This window comes from Cladophialophora bantiana, assembly GCF_000835475.1.
Source record: "Cladophialophora bantiana CBS 173.52 unplaced genomic scaffold supercont1.15, whole genome shotgun sequence".
NCBI classification, from domain to species: domain Eukaryota; kingdom Fungi; phylum Ascomycota; class Eurotiomycetes; order Chaetothyriales; family Herpotrichiellaceae; genus Cladophialophora; species Cladophialophora bantiana.
Window position 1 is genome coordinate 769490 of NW_015971589.1, and position 17507 is coordinate 786996.

The window sequence follows — 17507 nt, forward strand, 5'->3', positions numbered from 1 at the left end:
ATTAATGAGGCCCTGCTAGAATGATGTTGTAGAGGACTCCTGGCAAACAGACGCCGGGTACTCGCATTATTCACTGAGGAAGGTGCTCCGTACAGAGTACAGAATACAGGTAACTGGAAGACCCGTACGGGTACTTGGTACTCACAGAGCATGTCGTTGACTGGATGACGTCGCTACCTACCTTACTCCTAGGGGCCTCTAGTGCGAGCATTGAACAGAAAGAACTACGAAGTACGGGGAAGAGGGATCGAGGAATATGACGAGAGGGAGAGCATTGCGCATTGCAATGGTTGTGGTACATGGAAGTCACAGAAGTGAGAGGAGAGTGAGAGTGCGCTGAGAGTGAACCGGTGATGAATGATAGCGAGCATTGATTTTGCCAAGCGCCAGGGGAAGAAACAGAGGAATCCCTCGAACCCAGTGCAAGCTGCTGTTGCTCGTGGCTCGTGTCTCGAATTTCCCCAGAATTCGGTTTCGCAAAAGTGTCCACAACTCATTCGTTACCAAGTCGCAGCCGCTTTATACTTACTTCCTCTAACTCACTCACTCCCTCACCCGCGACTCGCGCGACTTCAACTGAACCTCTTTGGTCCTGGAGCTGCTCTGCTCGTCGCGCCTGTTGCAACCAGTATAGCACGCACTGTATTCTCGCATTTTCGACCTGTCTCCCTAGTGGTGTCATACACCTACAATCATGGTATGAAATCCTCCTTCTCCTTTCCCACAGGATGAGGTCAACACTCCTCTAATGACCTACCCTGCGCACCTCCTTTGCCAAGCCGAGCAACTGACTGACAATCTCTTCAGGCTTCAGCGAGACCAGCATCTCCCATGACCTCAGGGCCCGAGTCAGGCCCCGAGTTAACCCCATCTACCCAGAAAGCCAGCGGATCCTCTTCCATTGCACGCGCTGGCTCCCCTCCGGGCGGTCCTCGATCGGCTATCCGTCGTCGTGCGGCCGCCGATCACAAAGAGTCAGTCAAGAATGCCAGACCAACCTCGACACGTGCTGCGGGTGCGGGTGGTTCCTCAGGGACCATGTTGAGATTATATACCGACGAGAGCCCTGGGTTGAAGGTGGATCCAATGGTTGTCATGTTCTTGAGCTTGGGCTTTATTTTCAGCGTCGTGGCATTGCACCGTAAGTCCACCCCAGCATGCACCGGGTCTACGTGGTCCTACGAGGCATGTCAGTGCTAATTGTGTCGACAGTCATTGCAAAGATCACAAAGCGATTCTCATGAATGTATTAGAACAGCGGCTGACGACGGTGTTCGGACGGAGAGATAAAAACACTGGGTCACTGGTATCTTCGATGTATAATATCCCATTCGAGCATGAAGAAGGCAGAGAATCGTTCAACACCAGGACTTGGGTTGTCTGTGACAAAAGAGCCATCTGTTTCCCTTCTCCGGATTCCAGCTTGGGAAGAAGAAGTTGATACCATGCCTTTCTGCTTTGGTTGCTACGCCCTCGCCGTTGTCCTTGAACCCCTTCGTCTTTGAATGAGAGCCAGTGACATTCTCCACAGGACTCGGTCTACAATCGAGTGTAGAGTGATGCGACTCTCACCGCAGGTTGAATTTTGTGGACTTGACAAAACGTACTCGGAAAGAGTGTATGGAGAATGTTGTTAGCAATCCGCATGCAAGATACGCTTTTTCTGTGACCTTTGGTAACATACTTCGTAATAATATGACGATCCCCGATCTTGCATCGCGTGGCCAACCCTCGTTACCCTCGCCTTGGTCCTGACCACCACTCGACATCATCTGCCAGGCACCATCCACTGTAGCTGCCTGCTTCCCTTGCTATATCTCTCGCCTGGCTCTGAAATACAGCGTCTGGGCTCCCTTTGCACGCCCTCGTCTCTGCAGATACAAAGCATCTGCACGTCGCCATGACGAACCAAGACCAGGATCAGGTTCCTGCCCCTCCAAGCAACACCCAGCCAAAAATTGACCGCATTGAAGAGGACAAACACGCCCACATTGAACTTCCGCCTCCCGAATCCGCTGAACACCACTCTTCTTCCTCGGCGCCCTTGGTCAACAGCAATGGCTGGGATGGCAAGTTGCGCATGCCTCCTCGCAACGCCGTCTTGACCAACCCCGAAATCCTCTCCGACCCCGACTACTCAGACGCCGATGCTCCGCCCGTCGAGCAGATTGAAGCAGACGAGGACCTGCTAGATGATTACCCTCTCGATTCCGAGGACGTCGACCTAGTCCATTGCCGCATATCTTCTGTTCCTGCCTTGAGACTCGAGCGTTTCACAAAACTGAAAAGACTGTGCCTGCGCCAGAATGTCATTGCTGACATCGTCCTCCCCGACAACTTGCGAGACACTCTTGAAGAGTTAGATTTCTACGACAACCTCATCTCGCACCTCAAAGGGCTGGAGGACATGAAATGTCTCAAGTCACTCGACTTGTCCTTCAACAAGATCAAGCACATCAAACACGTCAACCACCTCCACTCGCTGACTGAGCTGTATTTTGTCCAGAACAGAATCTCCAAGATCGAAAACCTCGACGGTCTCTCGAACCTGACCATGATCGAGCTGGCTGCGAACCGCCTGCGTGAGATCGAAAACCTCGACACCTTGACAAGATTACAGGAACTCTGGCTGGGCAAGAACAAGATCACCGAGATCAAGAATCTCTCCCCTCTCAGAAATCTGCGGCTGCTCGACCTAAAATCCAACCGCCTCATATCACTAGGCGGTCTCTCAGACCTGACTAACTTAGAGGAACTCTACGTGTCGCACAACGCCATTTCTTCCATCCCTTCCGATGCCCTCTACAACAACAAAAAACTCCGCGTCCTGGACATCTCCAACAACCAAATCTCGCACTTGGAAAACATTTCTCATCTGACAGAACTGGAAGAGTTGTGGGCGAGTTCAAACCAACTGAGTGACTTCCGAGAGGTAGAAAACGAGTTGCGAGACAAGGAGAACTTGGAGACGGTATACTTCGAAATGAACCCCTTGCAATTGCAGGGGCCGGCGGTATATAGGAATAAAGTGAGGTTGGCTTTGCCACAAGTGAAGCAGATAGATGCTAGTAAGTTGTGGCCCCTTCCACGCACCTTTCTCTGTTTCACCGGAGTAGCCCTATATTTGGTATGGGAAAGTGGAAATCACTAATTTTGCTCGGTGTAGCCTATGTCAAGGTTTGAACTGCGAACCGCACTGAGTGGGAAGGTTGAGGTCTCGTTTCGCAATATGCCGTATCCCCATTTCTCTTTGCCTGAGCGACCAAAGTCGCCAACTCCCGACAGAGGAGACGTTGAGAGATTTCTGCATGAAAAGCGCTGCATTGTCTCGTTAACGACTGCTCTAAATACACCGCACCAGCAGCCGAGGGAGTCCTCACGAAGCATTCGCATCTTCCTGTTTTCCGTCTAGTGTTGTGTACGGTCAGCTCCGGCTGTCAGCAGCATTGAGTGTGATGCTGTCAATCCCACCTTTCCATGTTATTGATCACCAACCCGCGCGTCCTGTATTTGGGGGTGGGGGGTGGTTGGCGGAGCAGCACTCGAAGAGGGCAAAGAAAGAAAGAGCAGAGGAGGGAGGGACGTGGATCATGCCGTCTAAGGTACCGTACGGAGATTGGGTGACACTGACAAGTCTTTCAATGTTGTATCTATATGTCATGTATGCCACCAATAGGTATACAACTGACGAACACTGAAAAAATCTCGGGGTCCACGGCGACTCCAGATCCAGAACAAGGGATCGAAACTACATGGACCGGTGAGGAGGAACATGTCTACGACGATGAAGGCGGCTTAAGCAAAGGGAAGAAGACGAGAAGAAAAATGAAGAACCCGCATGCAGTTGATCGAGCCTGAGGTGATATGAGATCAAAGCAATACATCTAGCTGGTCGTCTTCGGTTCCACATGTTCAAGTAGAAAAGATTCCTCTGTAGCTGCCAGTGCCAGAGGCAGGAAGATCAACCCCGATGATCCTTTTATCGACGGTTTTGGAAACGAGCACCACAGCAGCCATCAAGGAAACGAAGGGCTCGGAGCAAGGCTCTAGCAGAATAAGGAACTAACTAGCCGACTCGAATGACCCGGCAGACAGTGTAGCGCACGTAATGCGTCCTATGTGTTGATTGTCTCGAGAGTTCCGTAGCTTAACGCGTTTTTGCAAGACAAATTCCCTGTTTCCTCCCCCTTTCCCTTTCCTTCGACACATGAGACATGAGACATGAGAACACATGAACGCCGGTGAACGCCCTCGTCCTCGTGTCTTTTTGGCCTTTTGATGCGCGCGCGGCACATGGGATGGAGTTCATGGTGGTGATGGTGGCGGCGGCGGCGGTGGTGGTGCAGCAGCAGCTCATGCACTTCTCGACAATCTTCGACGATCTTTGCAAGTTGCAGCACGTCTCTAGTTTCATATTTTTCTCTTTTCTTTGCATTTTGTTATAGGGAAAGGCACACCAACGACTTAGGTATTACCATTTTTACATTATCCATCCCCCTCCGCCCACCGCCCACCGCCCACCATAATATACACGCAAGGCGATTTACTGCGCAGAGTGCTGATAGATCCCGGCAACGATGCAGTGGTCTCGCTCGAAAGGCTCTGTGCAAAAAAGAAACACAAAGTATCAGCATGTGTGTTGCTCACCTCGTGAATGGTAAGTTATATTGGTCCTTTCGAGGCCGAATATCACCTTCCCGAAGGGTGTAAAGGAAACCTTGATTGACAACAAAGGATATGGTGCGAACAGATGAACCAGAAAAAAAAAAGGGCGAGATGGAATACGTACCCAGTGTCAATTGCTCCTTTGGCTTGATCCTCTCCTCCCTCATCTTCTTCACTTCATTCGCAAACACCACCTCGGGCTTGGCCGTCGAGTCGATGCAGTTCGCCTTGATACTGACCAAGACGCCTCCGCCGACCTTGAGGAACAAATGCGCATTAAGGCCGACGATACGTGCTTGATCCGGCTGCGCCACGTCCGCGAAGATAACGTCCACCATGCCCACGAGCATGCGGTAACGTAAGGGGTGGCGAGCATCTTCGATGATGGGGATCACGTTGGTGCGGTGTGTTGCCATCGTGATGAGATCTCTTCCAGATCTGTGGGAGAATTCGACCGCGTACACGCGGCCGGTAGGGCCGACAATGTCTGCGACGTGCGAAACTGAAGTGCCTGATGCGGCACCCAGGTACAGCACCGAAGCACCTGGCCGGATGTAGATGTCGTCCAACCCTCCCAAGATACCCGCGGCCAACTTCGAACGGAAAGGGTTCCAAACTCTGTATTCTGTCTTGAGAGCCGGAGCATCTCCGTCTGCGCTGTTTGTGTTGGGCGAGTCGACACTGATGCGCTTTTCGCCGTAGACGCTTTCGCCCGGTGTGAGGTTCTTGGTTACGAGGAGGTCCTCTTTACCGCCGCGTGCGACGAAGACGCCGGGGTGACGGTGAGGTTCCTGTTGCGAGAATAGGATTTTTTAGGTCAGTCATGTGTGTCTTTCCATCTGTTCTTCGGTGCTGCTGGAGAGTATTCTGCTGTGGTCCACGGAGAGGACGTACAATGATGACCTTCGCTCCACCCTTGATACCGGGCTTCGCACCACCTCTACCACCACCTCTTCCTCCTCTGGCTGGACCGCCTCGGCCACCGCCTCTCCCACCGCCTCTCCCACCTCGCGCGCCTGGACCGCCACCTGTAGAGTGACAAAGACTTGTTAGTGATCCTGTTCGCGCAGTGTTTCGAGGGGTGCAAATCTGCAAACTGAGTCGCAGACGGAGTTGTCTCTCACCTCTTCCACCGCCTCGTCCGCCTCTTGCGCCTCCCCTAGGCGGCCCTCCTCGTCCACCACCACGACCACCTCGCGGCGTCCCGCCGAACGCCATCTCTTCGGTGCTTTAGATACTCAAGATGCCTTTTTGCTGGGTCAGTCGGTCGAGTTCAATCGTGGAAGGTAGTCACGAAAATGAAATTATGAGCTGATACGATATGCGTAGGGCTATTAGCGATAGAGAAAGGTAAATTGGACAAAACAGGAGTGGGTGTAACAATTCGCAAACTGCGATATTTTGGAGAGACGCAGCATCTTTTTCTCGTCGCTCATGGAAATTTTGGAGCAGTTGCCCACAAGCGGTTAGACTGCGGGTTTCTTGCCAAGCCTGAATTTCATTGGTGGACTGGTCACTCTCGCTATGGTAATCACTCTGACCGCTGCTGTGCCGTACTTGGCCCTATCACTTTGTTCATTTTCTGATATTCAGCCATCATCGCTGGATATCCAAACAATTCTGTGCCAACAATCCTGTCTCTTCTCTGACCTGAACCCGAATATGTCCGCCAGCCACGCCAATTGAACATGTCACAATGCTCATGCCTGCTAGAACAAGAACACTTTGAGGGCGACCTCCCCTAAGGAGCTTAGATCTCGTCCCAAATCTTGCCTTGTTCCTTCATCTCCTCCCAATACTCCTCGTCCTGCACCTCCTCCTCTCCACTCAACTCGAAATTTATTCCGGGAGCCGGTTGAAAGTATTCGAACGGGATGATGTCTTCGGGGTACACGACCTCCTGGAATCTGTTGCTTGTGAACCCGCCCCTCTTAACGATCATGTCCAGTAGTGCAGTGTCGGAGTCCATCTCGTTAATCGTGTCTCGGTCACAGGCTCGAAATTCTTCCACTGCGCGATCTAGTCCGCGGTATGTGGTGAGGAAGTCCCTCGGCAACTCGAACAGACGACTTTCATCCGCGAACGGCAGACCGATGTTGAAGAGCCGATGTCGTCGGAGGACCTTGTAAGGTGCCACTTGGCATGCGTTGCTAGATGTACAGATTGTGTTGTCATCCATAAGCAACTCGGTGCTCGTTTCGTCCAAGTGAGAGACCGCACCACTCATCATGTCGTTTTGGCCGGGGACATGTTGCTCGATGGGAACGAAGGGCAGGTCAATTTCGCCAAAATGGAGGATTGCTTCACCATATGCAGGAGGCGATGAAGAAGGTGTAAGGCTGTTGCCTTGGACATTGATGTCCGCCGCCGCCGCCGCGGCGTCATCGTCGTCGATATCAAGAGGCGCAAAAAGCTCCTCCATTGCTGTTGCTGACGATGTTGCTGTGTCGGCGATGAAGGTAAAGCTGTTGTTACCGTTTGCAGAGAGGTTGAGCTGAGGCTCATTGGAGGAGAGTGGCTGCACTGGGTTCGGCGGCTGGACGTCACCGTCGTTGTCGCCGTGCACTGGGTCGGACGACGTGATGGTGTAGAAGGCGTGCCAGTTGTCGTCGCTGTCGGAGCAGATTTCTGACAAGTCTATCTCATCAACAAAGTCTGAAATGGCATCAGCCGCCAAGCCATCACCGTCGTCGACGATGAATGGAGGCATCGTGGCAGGTGAACCGAGTCGTCGCCGCACGCACGTGACCGTCAGTGAAGAAGTGCGCCAGCGACGTGAGTGGCGAGAGAGGTAGGTAACGAGGTCACGTTCACAACGACGACGACGGTAAGAACGTGCAATTACATGCTTGGCAGTGAATCGCACGTCTCAAACAAAGGTGGAAACTTGGAGATGGCGTCCCTCCCAGAACCATTCTTTGCCTCCTTTATTGCAAAACTCTCAGCCGCATCAAAGATTCGGAGGGCGCACGCGAGACTCAAAATAAGAAGAAGCCTCTTTGTTTCCTGTCCTGTACCATCCATATCCCCGTCTATATTCGGAAATTGACTCGAGTCGAGTGCTGAGAGAGTGAGGAAATCTTGTCATATACATCCAACCCCCCTCCCTTCCATGATGATGAGCATCCTCGCCGTCGCCGTCGCTATCACTATCACAGCTTTGATGCCTTCAGCGGGATCTTGTCCTTCGGCCACCACCACCCGACAAACCGCTCCAACTCGCGATCGGTGACGCCGGTCTTGACATCGAATGGCTCGCATTTCTCGAGATACGCCCTGATGGCGATTTCCGCGTCTTCTTCCGCGTCGTAATTGTACACACTAGATTAATTTCAAGTTCATGGTCAGCCCAGTTTGCCTGCGCCGTGTTCAGAAAGGGGAGCGCGAGCCAAATGGTCAAAGTTAGTCTAGGGAATTTAGAGATGCTGAGCCTGACCTTAATGTCGTCACAGGATCGCCGTACAGGTTCGGAGAGCGCATGAATTGTTCGCCTTTCAATTCAGGCGCCATAGCTTTGTCTCGCGCCTATATATCCATCCGTCTGGAATCAGCAAACAGGAACACCCGGATTTTCATTTTTGTGGGGTCGATTTTCGGCGGAAACAAGGCTGTTACGTTACGTACCTCTTGAATCGGCCCGTCTGGGACCTGCCAAATGGCACCGTTGAGAAACGACACCTGCTGCTTGTAGTACGCCTTGGGCATTCGCGTCTTCTCATAGATCTCAATCGCCTGCGCGATGTTGAGCTTGCCCTCGACGACTCTAGCCAGTGTCCGAGCCAGGAAGGCGCCGTCCTCCATTGAAGTCGCTGCACCCTGCGCCATATGGTTGGTCATGGAGTGCGCCGCATCACTACGTCGACAAACTCGAGAATTAGCATCGGGGGCGCCAACTCTGAAACAAGTTTAAGAAAGGGTGATGGGGGTAAAATAAATAACGCTCCATACCCCATGAGCACGATGTTCTTCTCCTTGGTCGACCAGCTGTCCAACGGGCCCGTGACCAACAGAGGCCACCTCCTTGCAGAGGTAACCATGTCGACGATCCTCTTGATCCGCGGATCGTAGTCCTTGTATGTTTGTCGAAAGTCCCTTTCCATGTCGATGTCCTGGACGTCGTCAACCAGGTGGTCCACATGGTGACTCAGGACCATGTTGAACAGTTTCCCGCCGGAGATGGGGTAGGAGATGATGTACGACTTGTCGGCCATCCAGACCTCCATGGTGAGTTTCTCGATGAGTTCTTTGGCGATGGGGTCTCGTCGAATCTCGTCGTAAGGGACAAGGGCTCGATACGCACAGTTCCCCGTCGGCGGCGCCGGTTTGACCTGAGGCATGATGGCTTTGCGGACGGTCGAGCGGACTCCGTCCGCGCCGATGAGCAGGTCGAATGTCCACGATTGGCCCTTGGCGGTGGTGACAGTGACCTTGTTGGAAGGAGACGAGGTCCAATCGACATTCACTACTCGAGCATCGATAACGAGGTTTGCACCCTCTCGCCGAGCCACTTCTACCAGGCCGGCGTGGAGATGCATTCGATGAACTAGCTCTTCGTCAGGCTGAACCAACAGGGTTCTACAGGCGCACGCTCACCTAACCACCAGGGCACGCCGCCCAAAGTGCTCGGGGATGTTAGTACATGTTGTTGCTGGGGCTTTGACAGGATTCAGAAGCATACTTGCGGACATTCGGTATAGTCTTCGTGTACCCAATCAAGGTGCCATCCTTCCTCCTCATATTCAGCTCCTCAAACTCAACAAGATCGTCTCCGATAACTTTGTCCACACCCCAGTTCATGAGCAGTCTGGCGACATTCGGCGTCATCTGAATACCAGCACCAATCTCGCCGAGCTCAGGAGCGGCTTCGAGCACCGTCACCTTTGCACCCGCTTTGCTGATAGCAATGGCTGCCGCCAGTCCGCCGATGCCGGCACCACAGATCCCAACGTTCAACTCGGGCATATTTGGTATTTGCGAGCGACTTTGTTGTTTGTTGTCTTTTGGCTGAGTTTCAATCCGACTGAAGGAGACGCGCGGATATGATATAAAGTAGAGGTGAGACGGGTAAATGTATTCAAATCATGAGAATAGTGGAAGCGTTTCTTCTTTTAAAACAGATTCATCATTAAATTCGAGGCCAGCAAACACCGACACCCTGTGAGCGAGGTATACGCACGTAACAAGGACGAATATCAGGAAAATAAACCACGAGCATTTCTGCAAAATTGTCGCGATATCTTCAGCGCCAGCACGATGATATGGGCCATGTCCCCATCTCCACGTAAGTCCGTCAGGGAGGAGCTCTCCGCATCAGCAGGAAATTTCTCGGGTTGAAGGTATGGGGAAAGTGTGAGCTGATCATCCACGTCGTTGCGAGAAGGCCAATGACGGTGCTTTGATCTCCACCCTAAACGAGAAGCCCTCGAGGCTGGGCCGGACAAGCTCCGAGTCCGGCAAATGCATCCAACTCGGTACGCTCGTACTATGTTGCTCCGTATGGCTGCAATGAATTACCGACAGCAGCTCCCGAGTCCGCGGCGCATGAAAGAGAAGGATCAGAAGTGTTGAAACAAGAATGGGGACCACACCTGCCCACTTTGCGAGAGGGCTCGAAACCAATTTCGAGAACCCCAATTTGGAGATCTCTAGGCATCTCCACCTGCTGTACGGCCTTGGCAAATGCTTGCTTGCACTTCGACCCTGTTTGACGTCACCACGGTTTGACGTTCCAGCGGACTCACGTCTCAAGAGAGCGGTTTCCTATTGCTGGTCGGTTTGAAGATCGAGATTGATGGCCTCGTCCGGCACCAGCTGAATCCGAGTCGATGAGAAGGGTAGATGAATTGATGCGGCAAATCCTGGGGACCACGCGTCTACAAGTAGTTCGCAGCTTCAGCCGCTGGCCAAGTCTGAAAGCGCGAGTTCTCCAAATTCCGGTATTTGGTGGACCAGGAACGCCGCAGCCACCACCACCTCCTCCTGCATCTAGGTACCATAGGGGGGAAATTATGAACTCTCATTTGAACGGTGAGCCTCGCATACCGAGTTGAGCACGTAGTCTTACTTTGCTCTCTCGGCTAGCAATACTAGCGCAACTCTACTGACCAGCGCAGTTTTCAAACAACCTCTTGCCTTCTTCTCCAACCGTCTTATCACCGGTTTTTATCGAGATGGGTATTGTAGGACTGGAGCTGCAGACTTTGGCAACCACGCCGTGGCTGGTGTGGTGACAGAAGAGTTTCTGGACTACAGCGCTTCGCAAGGAAATGATCTTCGGACAGCAGGCCTGACTGGGGGTTGCAAGTGGTGTCTGTGTACGGCGAGATGGCTTGAGGCGTTGCAAGCGTACAGAGATGGGAAGATCACCAAGAACGGAGTTCCGAAAGTTGTATTGGAAGCAACCGAGGACAGTGCGCTGAGACAGGTCGACCTGGATACATTCAGGCAATTTGCTGCCGAGTCGCCGACGAACGGCATAAGTGTGAACGGCGCAAACGGGCATTGAGGAATCCGATCACTGCGAGGAAATGATGATAAGGAATTGGTGGAAATGTCAGTAGTACCCTAGACCATTCGGAACCCAAGAGTCAACAACTTACGTGGAAAAGAAAAGGGAGATGGCGCCGCTCTCCAGAGTAATCGGAATCGAATTGAAACCCTATCGCCCCTCTAGAGGAGATGGATAGGTTTCCGCTGCGATTGCACTAAAGTAAGGAAGGACACTTTGGTGAACCCCCAGACAATCTTCGCAACGGCTCTTCCAAAGGGAATCCCTCAAGGCACGAGCACCACATGGATGCCGGCCTCGAGGCCCTGTAAGTTTCTGATGCCATATTGCGAGCACGGGAACAATCGTGCCGGGCCCTCGCGGGCAGTACCTTGTGCCTCGAAATCACGAAGTGATTCGAAGACAGAGGTGAAAGATTTGAAGATTACTCCGAATTTCTCATCTGCGAGGAAGAGAACGAGTACTCAACTGTTGCGAGAACAGGAGCGTGTCGTTGCTTGTGGCAGAGAACGCAGCGGATGGAGAGCGGCGCATGGGAGAAGAGAAAGAAACAAGCTGGTGGCTTTTTTTTCTGCTGATTAAAACTAGATCTCGACTCACAATTATTCTGCCGCTCCTCACCGCCTAGGCCCATAGGTTGTAGTGCCACGTGATCGAGGCCGAACTCTGGCCTTGCTCAGCCTTGCGCCCGCATACGATTGTATCCGCCCTCATGAAGAGTCTGCACCTAATATTGCTGGTGGTACCGTCAAAGTCCCAAATGCTGACATGGAAAGATTTTCCAACAGCGTTTACAGACGGCCTTCCAGCGAAACGGATAACAACGAACTTGCCTATATTACTAACAACTAAGATTCCTATGAAGTCCCTCATTGAATGCGGTGTACACCCACGAAATAAACCCCCACTGAAGCGAATACACACGACCAGGCTGTGACGTAGGATACATTTTAAGCACCCAGAATTCCACGACAAACGCAACATAAATAGACTTACCATTCCCAGGGTTGTGGCTGCATGTGTGGCAGGAAGAGTTGATGCTTGATCAATCCTTTGAGTCCATAAATCCAAAATTCCGCCAATGACTTATCCGGCCGCTCCTCCGTGAAGCGTAACTAGGAGGGAAGGGTTTACTTCGATATATGAGACTTTTTGCTAGAGTGGGCGGTCTGGGTTCGATCCAGCGCTGTGCTTCTTTTCTCTTTTCTGTCTCTGTGGACTATGTCGTGGTAGGTGTCTGGGTCTGCCGCACCCGTTTGATGGTTCTTGTAGACGCTCTGGAGATCGACGTGAATGCTAGATGGCGAGCGAACCCGAGCAAAGTCTCTTGCAGTGCCGAAAGGAGGTAAGAGGCAGGGCATCAGTCACAGGCGATGATACTGGAGGGTAGTCTTCGCGGAAAGTGAGTCGAAGACAGGCAGCGGACCACCACCCCGGCCTTGGCGCCAGGCCCTCCATTTGCATAATGGCATGCAACACCGAGATGTCTCGCACTCTGAAAACAGAAGCGATGGCGGAAAGCCGGGAAGCACGCCGCAGTGGAAACTTTTGGATTGGCAGTCCAACAAAACAGTGTGCAATGCATTGGACTTGACACAGGATGAAATCTGGCTCGATTCCCGACCGGAACGCCATAGCGCCCTGGCTCGTCAACCCCTATAGCCGTAATTGCGCCGTTGGGAAGGTGGAGGACATCGCGGAAGGAAAACAATGATCAATGGCCGCCGGCTTTCCGGAATCATGCGTATCGACTCCACAACTCAGTCTTTGCTCTTTTTTCCTTTTTAACATGCCGTGTTGTCTCACTTGTAATTCGGTCCTTGCCCTGGGGGAGGGCCACCCCATCCCTGCGGAGGTCCTGGCGGAGGCATCATAGGTCCCTGACCTTGCATGGAGCCGACGTCGGGTCGATTTCTGGATACCAGGTTAGAGTGCTGGTATGGCTCAAGGCACATATTTATGGCCGCCGTACCTCATATCTTGACGAAATCTGCAGATGGAGCATGCTAACTACACTCAGGATTAGTAGGCAAGCAAAAAGGCCTATGGTGTTTGAGACTGACATCCTGATGCCTCCGGCCCAGCGGAATGACGGGGACGAAGCAGAAGGTGAACCAGTCCCACGATTGAATAGGATGCGCCGACCAGTTTCCACAGTTGTGACACTGTGCAGTTACTCCTTCGTAGCCTTTCAACGGGCTTGTGAAGTCTAGAGACGGGAAAGACGATTAGCGGGCGCAGTCTGGGAGGATAGTCGGCCGAAGCTAGCTCACCTTTGGTACCGACGACGAAAAAGAAGGCCATGACTGTCGATGAGCAGTTGCGCGATTCAGTTGGATACAGTTCCACAACAATTAGGAGAAGAGAATAACTAAGGATGAAGCTTGCGGATGAGGGCGGCAGGGAACAACGATGTTTTTGTGCTCTGGTCAGTCTGGTGATTGATGAGGCGGTGCAGGCAAGCAGGGCGCATGACAAGACCATGACGCGCAATTCAACAGAAACGGAGCTTGCGCGACTCGGCTTGGCACTCGTTGCACTTGGTGCCTAGGCGGATGTTGTTCCAGGTCGGCCATCTTCTCCCCCACGCTCAATATCGACATTAGTTCTGCCTCGTATGGAGCTGTTAGCCCTGGTCAACCATTGTGCAGCCTCGACTCTACTAATATCGTAGTCGTCGCTCGACAGGTGAGAGAAAGGGCGCCTTCTGAAACAAAAACCTGCGTTTAATCGACGCATACCGGGTACAAAAGCCTTATTCACTCTACTTGAAGCCTCCTCTCCTCGACACTCCTCAACATCGTCCCGCTGATAGACTTTTAGCATGTCAAAATACTCACTTGCCTCGGACTCCCAGATCAAATTCTACACGGTGTCGTTAGCTTGTTGATAGATCCACCACAATACAGAGGCTGGCAGTTATTGCTGAGACTAGTCATTCATAAGGTTTACAGGAATCTACTCGTGGGATCCAATCACACGACTTCTCTTATAGGACAATTTAATGAAGCTATCCTTCATGTATTCTTCCTACGACAGAGACTTGCAGCCACAGGAGGTGGCCACCCTCTCAATTGCGTCCCTCCATGCGACAACGTATTCTGCCAACGTCATACAGAGACTCTCGGCTGAGAAAACTATATGCAGCACGCTTCAAGTTCTAGAGCCTACTTGCTACGCAAAGGTTGCCTGGTGGTTCTCATTACGCTCAGTATTCCCAGCCGCAGTGGGGGGCAGCTCTGTCGGTATTGCGAGCAGTAGAGGCTTCGGGACAGCTCCATGTAAACAATGCCGGGTTTTACTCGACCTGCAGCGATAATCTAATATTCAATAATATCCCTACCGCGATTCTCTCTACGGCTATGGCTTCTTAATGGGGAGCTCTCTTTCTGTCTAGAGCTGAACACGGTTTATGGATTCAGCATTTCGAAGTCCAGCTAGCTTCCATTTGGATGGCTTTGTGTGCATGTATCCTGGGCGACTTACAGTTGGTTGAGAGGTACACGCACGAACTGGCCCTACCCATTGAGACTTCTCCGGCTCAAGGCTATACGACCCCTTCGTTGACACGTAAATTAAAGCCTTGTTGGAAGTGGCAATAAGCCATGCGAAACTGTGCATTCTCGCTCGCCTGCTGGAACGGCATCCGAATACAATGTCCGAGACACAAAAAAAGGACCATATGCTTCTGAAAGGTACCATATTCTCTAGCAGCAATGAAGTACTGAACGCTCTCCCTGAATACACGCCTAATGTCCCCGACTTACTAACTACCGCCTTATCTCATTATCGGACTTTGCTACCCCGGTCTAGCAGTGGCTCAGAGACGATCCGTTTACTGACACGACACTTCGCTCCGCTTCCCACACGAGCACGTACTTAGCTGATTTTGTATTCGTGTGCGGTAGGCGACGTTACGCTTCTGAAAGATTTCTTGAGGACAGGGCCGCTCTTTGATGATCGAATCGACGACGCACGTGGCCGAATACCAACATATGTGCACTTCGACGTGCGTTGCGGCAATATTGACTCCTTTCGCTTCTTGGTCAATCATGGAGCCATTGCAGATCAACATCGACATTCATGGACAGTGGTGACGGAGTAGGCTCTGTCATACAACCAAATAGGATGCTATCGAGAACTATACCGGCGAATTCCTGGGCGCGATTGTGAATGGGATTCGCCTGGATCGGCACGCTTCTTCATTCAGCTCAGTTCGGCAGAAAATGCAGAAGGGCTCATGGCTGAGTTCATCCGCAAAGAACCTCTCATTTTGGAGCAAGTAGGGGATACATCTGATAGGTCACACCCAGCAGTGGCCCAGAGAGCGTTGCGGAATGCTCTGCAAAAAACTCAGGCCTAGGAATGTGAAGTTTCTCCTGGAGATGGGAGAGCGCCCATTCCCAATGGCAGCTCTGACAATCCCGGAGCAGTACAATCACGATCCGTTCGAGATTTAATGGCCTTATTTCAACACGAACCGAGAAGCATTTCCGACCGTTCAAAAGCTGCTAGAAGCTTTCAACTTGCCAAAGGTGAGGATGAAGGTGTGAACCTGGGATAGAATTCAGGAAATGTTCCAACGCTGAATGTGAGCAAGGTGTTGAACCATCCCCAGCCAAGGCCCAGGGGGGCTGGCACTTACTGGGCCACTTTGGCCATCACGAGGCACGGTGGGTGAGACGGGCCAAGACGGGCCGATCTCATCTTGGATTCTTGGCCATCTATTCTCCCCCACACATCACTCACATGTATCAATAATTCTGTGGAGCTGTTACCGCCGTCGCCGCGTATGCTACTCCACGCAGTTTTTGTGGCTGCGCTTCCTACCACCACCACCATTGAGACGGTGAGGCCACATGCCGTCAAGCTGGCCAACAAAGACCGCCCTTCTTTCTCATCCCACTTACTATCTTTCCTTCTTTCGTTCACTCCCTACTACCTGAGCCTCCGCAGCCGCCATGGCGATCAATCCCGCCACCAAACCACAGCACTTCATGGAGCTCACCCAAAATCCTCATCATCACCACCGCCCGCTCGCTCACAACATCTACCAGCCCATGCCCAACCCTCACCTCCTGCACGGCGAAGCCAAGAGCTCCGCCGCTTCCGCCGTCTTACAGAGCGACGAAGCCATGATCTCCCGTCACCGAACTGCCTCTACCTTTGACACCGAGAGCCAATCCCCAACCCACGCCTCCCCGTCCGATCCTCTCGACCTCACTCGCCGCCTCAAGTCCCGGTCAGAGCTCGACCACATCACTGCCAACACAGCCCGGAAACGAAATGCCTGTAATCCTCTACATTTGGCGGGGCAGTCCTCCCAGTCTAAGATCACAAACTTCTACGAGTCGCAGAATGAACAGATTCAGCGGCTTTTGAAGCCGGTAGATGAGCATGTCCGGGAAGCCAGAGACACACAAACATCCACACAGTTGCGCTTTCAGATCGCCGTGTACGGCTCGTTCCTGGCGAACATCATCCTCGCAGTGCTGCAAGTCTATGGTGCCGTTAGTTCGGGTTCGCTGTCACTGTTCACGACTATGGCGGACGCTATATTCGACCCCTTGTCCAATGTCACGCTCATCTTGTCCAACAAAGCCGTCAACAAGGTCGATGCACGCAAATTCCCCGCTGGGAGAGCACGCATAGAAACAGCGGGAAACATTGTGTTTTGTTTCCTAATGACCGCTGTCTCCTTTATCCTCATTGCTTTCTCTGTACAGGAACTCGTGCGGGGCTCAAATGAAGATACCAAAAGGTTCCATCTCCCATCGGTGGTCGCTGTGAGTGTTGCGTTTTGCACAAAACTTGGGCTCTTTCTGTATTGCTGGGCACTCAGGAATCAATACTCTCAAATCCGCATTCTCTGGGAAGACCACCGCAATGATCTGTTTATCAATGGCTTTGGTGTGTTGACATCTGTAGGCGGGAGTAAGTTGCGCTGGTGGATAGATCCCGCTGGTGCAATTGTTCTCTCGGTCCTGATTTCCGTTCTGTGGCTACATACCGCGTCCTCCGAATTCCAGCTCCTCATCGGCATCTCCGCCGATACTGAAACCCAACAACTTATCACCTACGTGTCCATGACGCACTCGGACCACATCAAGCATATCGATACCGTGAGAGCATGGCACAGTGGACCGAGACTGGTCGTGGAAGTGGATGTTGTCATGGATCCCGAGGAGTCACTGAGAGTGAGTCACGACATCGCCGAGGATCTGCAGATGAAGCTGGAGAGTCTGCCCAACGTGGAGAGGGCCTATGTCCATGTGGACTACGAGTTCGAGCACCGGCCGGAGCATTTCTTGAAAAAGGAGTTATAAAATGGTGA

General features: G+C 52.3%; 8 protein-coding genes across 8 annotated transcripts; 4 read left to right on the top strand and 4 right to left on the bottom strand.

Annotated features, from left to right (window-relative positions):
• Positions 1-831: 831 nt before the first annotated feature.
• On the top strand, positions 832-1244 carry Z519_09438 (uncharacterized protein; the record flags this gene model as incomplete). The annotated part of the gene is made up of 2 exons (XM_016767161.1): positions 832-1141; positions 1213-1244. 2 exons carry the CDS (start codon positions 832-834, stop codon positions 1242-1244), a joined length of 342 nt encoding a protein of 113 aa, XP_016616677.1.
• A 656-nt stretch (positions 1245-1900) lies between these two features.
• Positions 1901-3183, top strand: Z519_09439 (uncharacterized protein; the record flags this gene model as incomplete). Its single annotated transcript, XM_016767162.1, has 2 exons — positions 1901-3068; positions 3167-3183. 2 exons carry the CDS (start codon positions 1901-1903, stop codon positions 3181-3183), a joined length of 1185 nt encoding a protein of 394 aa, XP_016616678.1.
• A 1460-nt stretch (positions 3184-4643) lies between these two features.
• On the bottom strand, positions 4644-5883 carry Z519_09440 (rRNA 2'-O-methyltransferase fibrillarin; the record flags this gene model as incomplete). The annotated part of the gene is made up of 3 exons (XM_016767163.1): positions 4644-5456; positions 5560-5693; positions 5790-5883. The coding sequence occupies 3 exons, from the start codon at positions 5881-5883 to the stop codon at positions 4644-4646; spliced, it is 1041 nt and encodes a 346-aa protein (XP_016616679.1).
• A 532-nt stretch (positions 5884-6415) lies between these two features.
• On the bottom strand, positions 6416-7375 carry Z519_09441 (uncharacterized protein; the record flags this gene model as incomplete). The annotated part of the gene is made up of 1 exon (XM_016767164.1): positions 6416-7375. The coding sequence occupies one exon, from the start codon at positions 7373-7375 to the stop codon at positions 6416-6418; it is 960 nt and encodes a 319-aa protein (XP_016616680.1).
• A 442-nt stretch (positions 7376-7817) lies between these two features.
• Z519_09442 (uncharacterized protein) lies at positions 7818-9627 on the bottom strand (the record flags this gene model as incomplete). The annotated part of the gene is made up of 6 exons (XM_016767165.1): positions 7818-7986; positions 8102-8190; positions 8290-8518; positions 8614-9208; positions 9259-9287; positions 9344-9627. 6 exons carry the CDS (start codon positions 9625-9627, stop codon positions 7818-7820), a joined length of 1395 nt encoding a protein of 464 aa, XP_016616681.1.
• Positions 9628-10673: 1046 nt separating this feature from the next.
• On the top strand, positions 10674-11170 carry Z519_09443 (uncharacterized protein; the record flags this gene model as incomplete). The annotated part of the gene is made up of 2 exons (XM_016767166.1): positions 10674-10692; positions 10779-11170. 2 exons carry the CDS (start codon positions 10674-10676, stop codon positions 11168-11170), a joined length of 411 nt encoding a protein of 136 aa, XP_016616682.1.
• Positions 11171-12975: 1805 nt separating this feature from the next.
• Positions 12976-13477, bottom strand: Z519_09444 (uncharacterized protein; the record flags this gene model as incomplete). The annotated part of the gene is made up of 4 exons (XM_016767167.1): positions 12976-13087; positions 13146-13183; positions 13237-13382; positions 13447-13477. 4 exons carry the CDS (start codon positions 13475-13477, stop codon positions 12976-12978), a joined length of 327 nt encoding a protein of 108 aa, XP_016616683.1.
• A 2657-nt stretch (positions 13478-16134) lies between these two features.
• Z519_09445 (uncharacterized protein) lies at positions 16135-17499 on the top strand (the record flags this gene model as incomplete). Its single annotated transcript, XM_016767168.1, has 1 exon — positions 16135-17499. One exon carries the CDS (start codon positions 16135-16137, stop codon positions 17497-17499), a length of 1365 nt encoding a protein of 454 aa, XP_016616684.1.
• Positions 17500-17507: the final 8 nt, after the last annotated feature.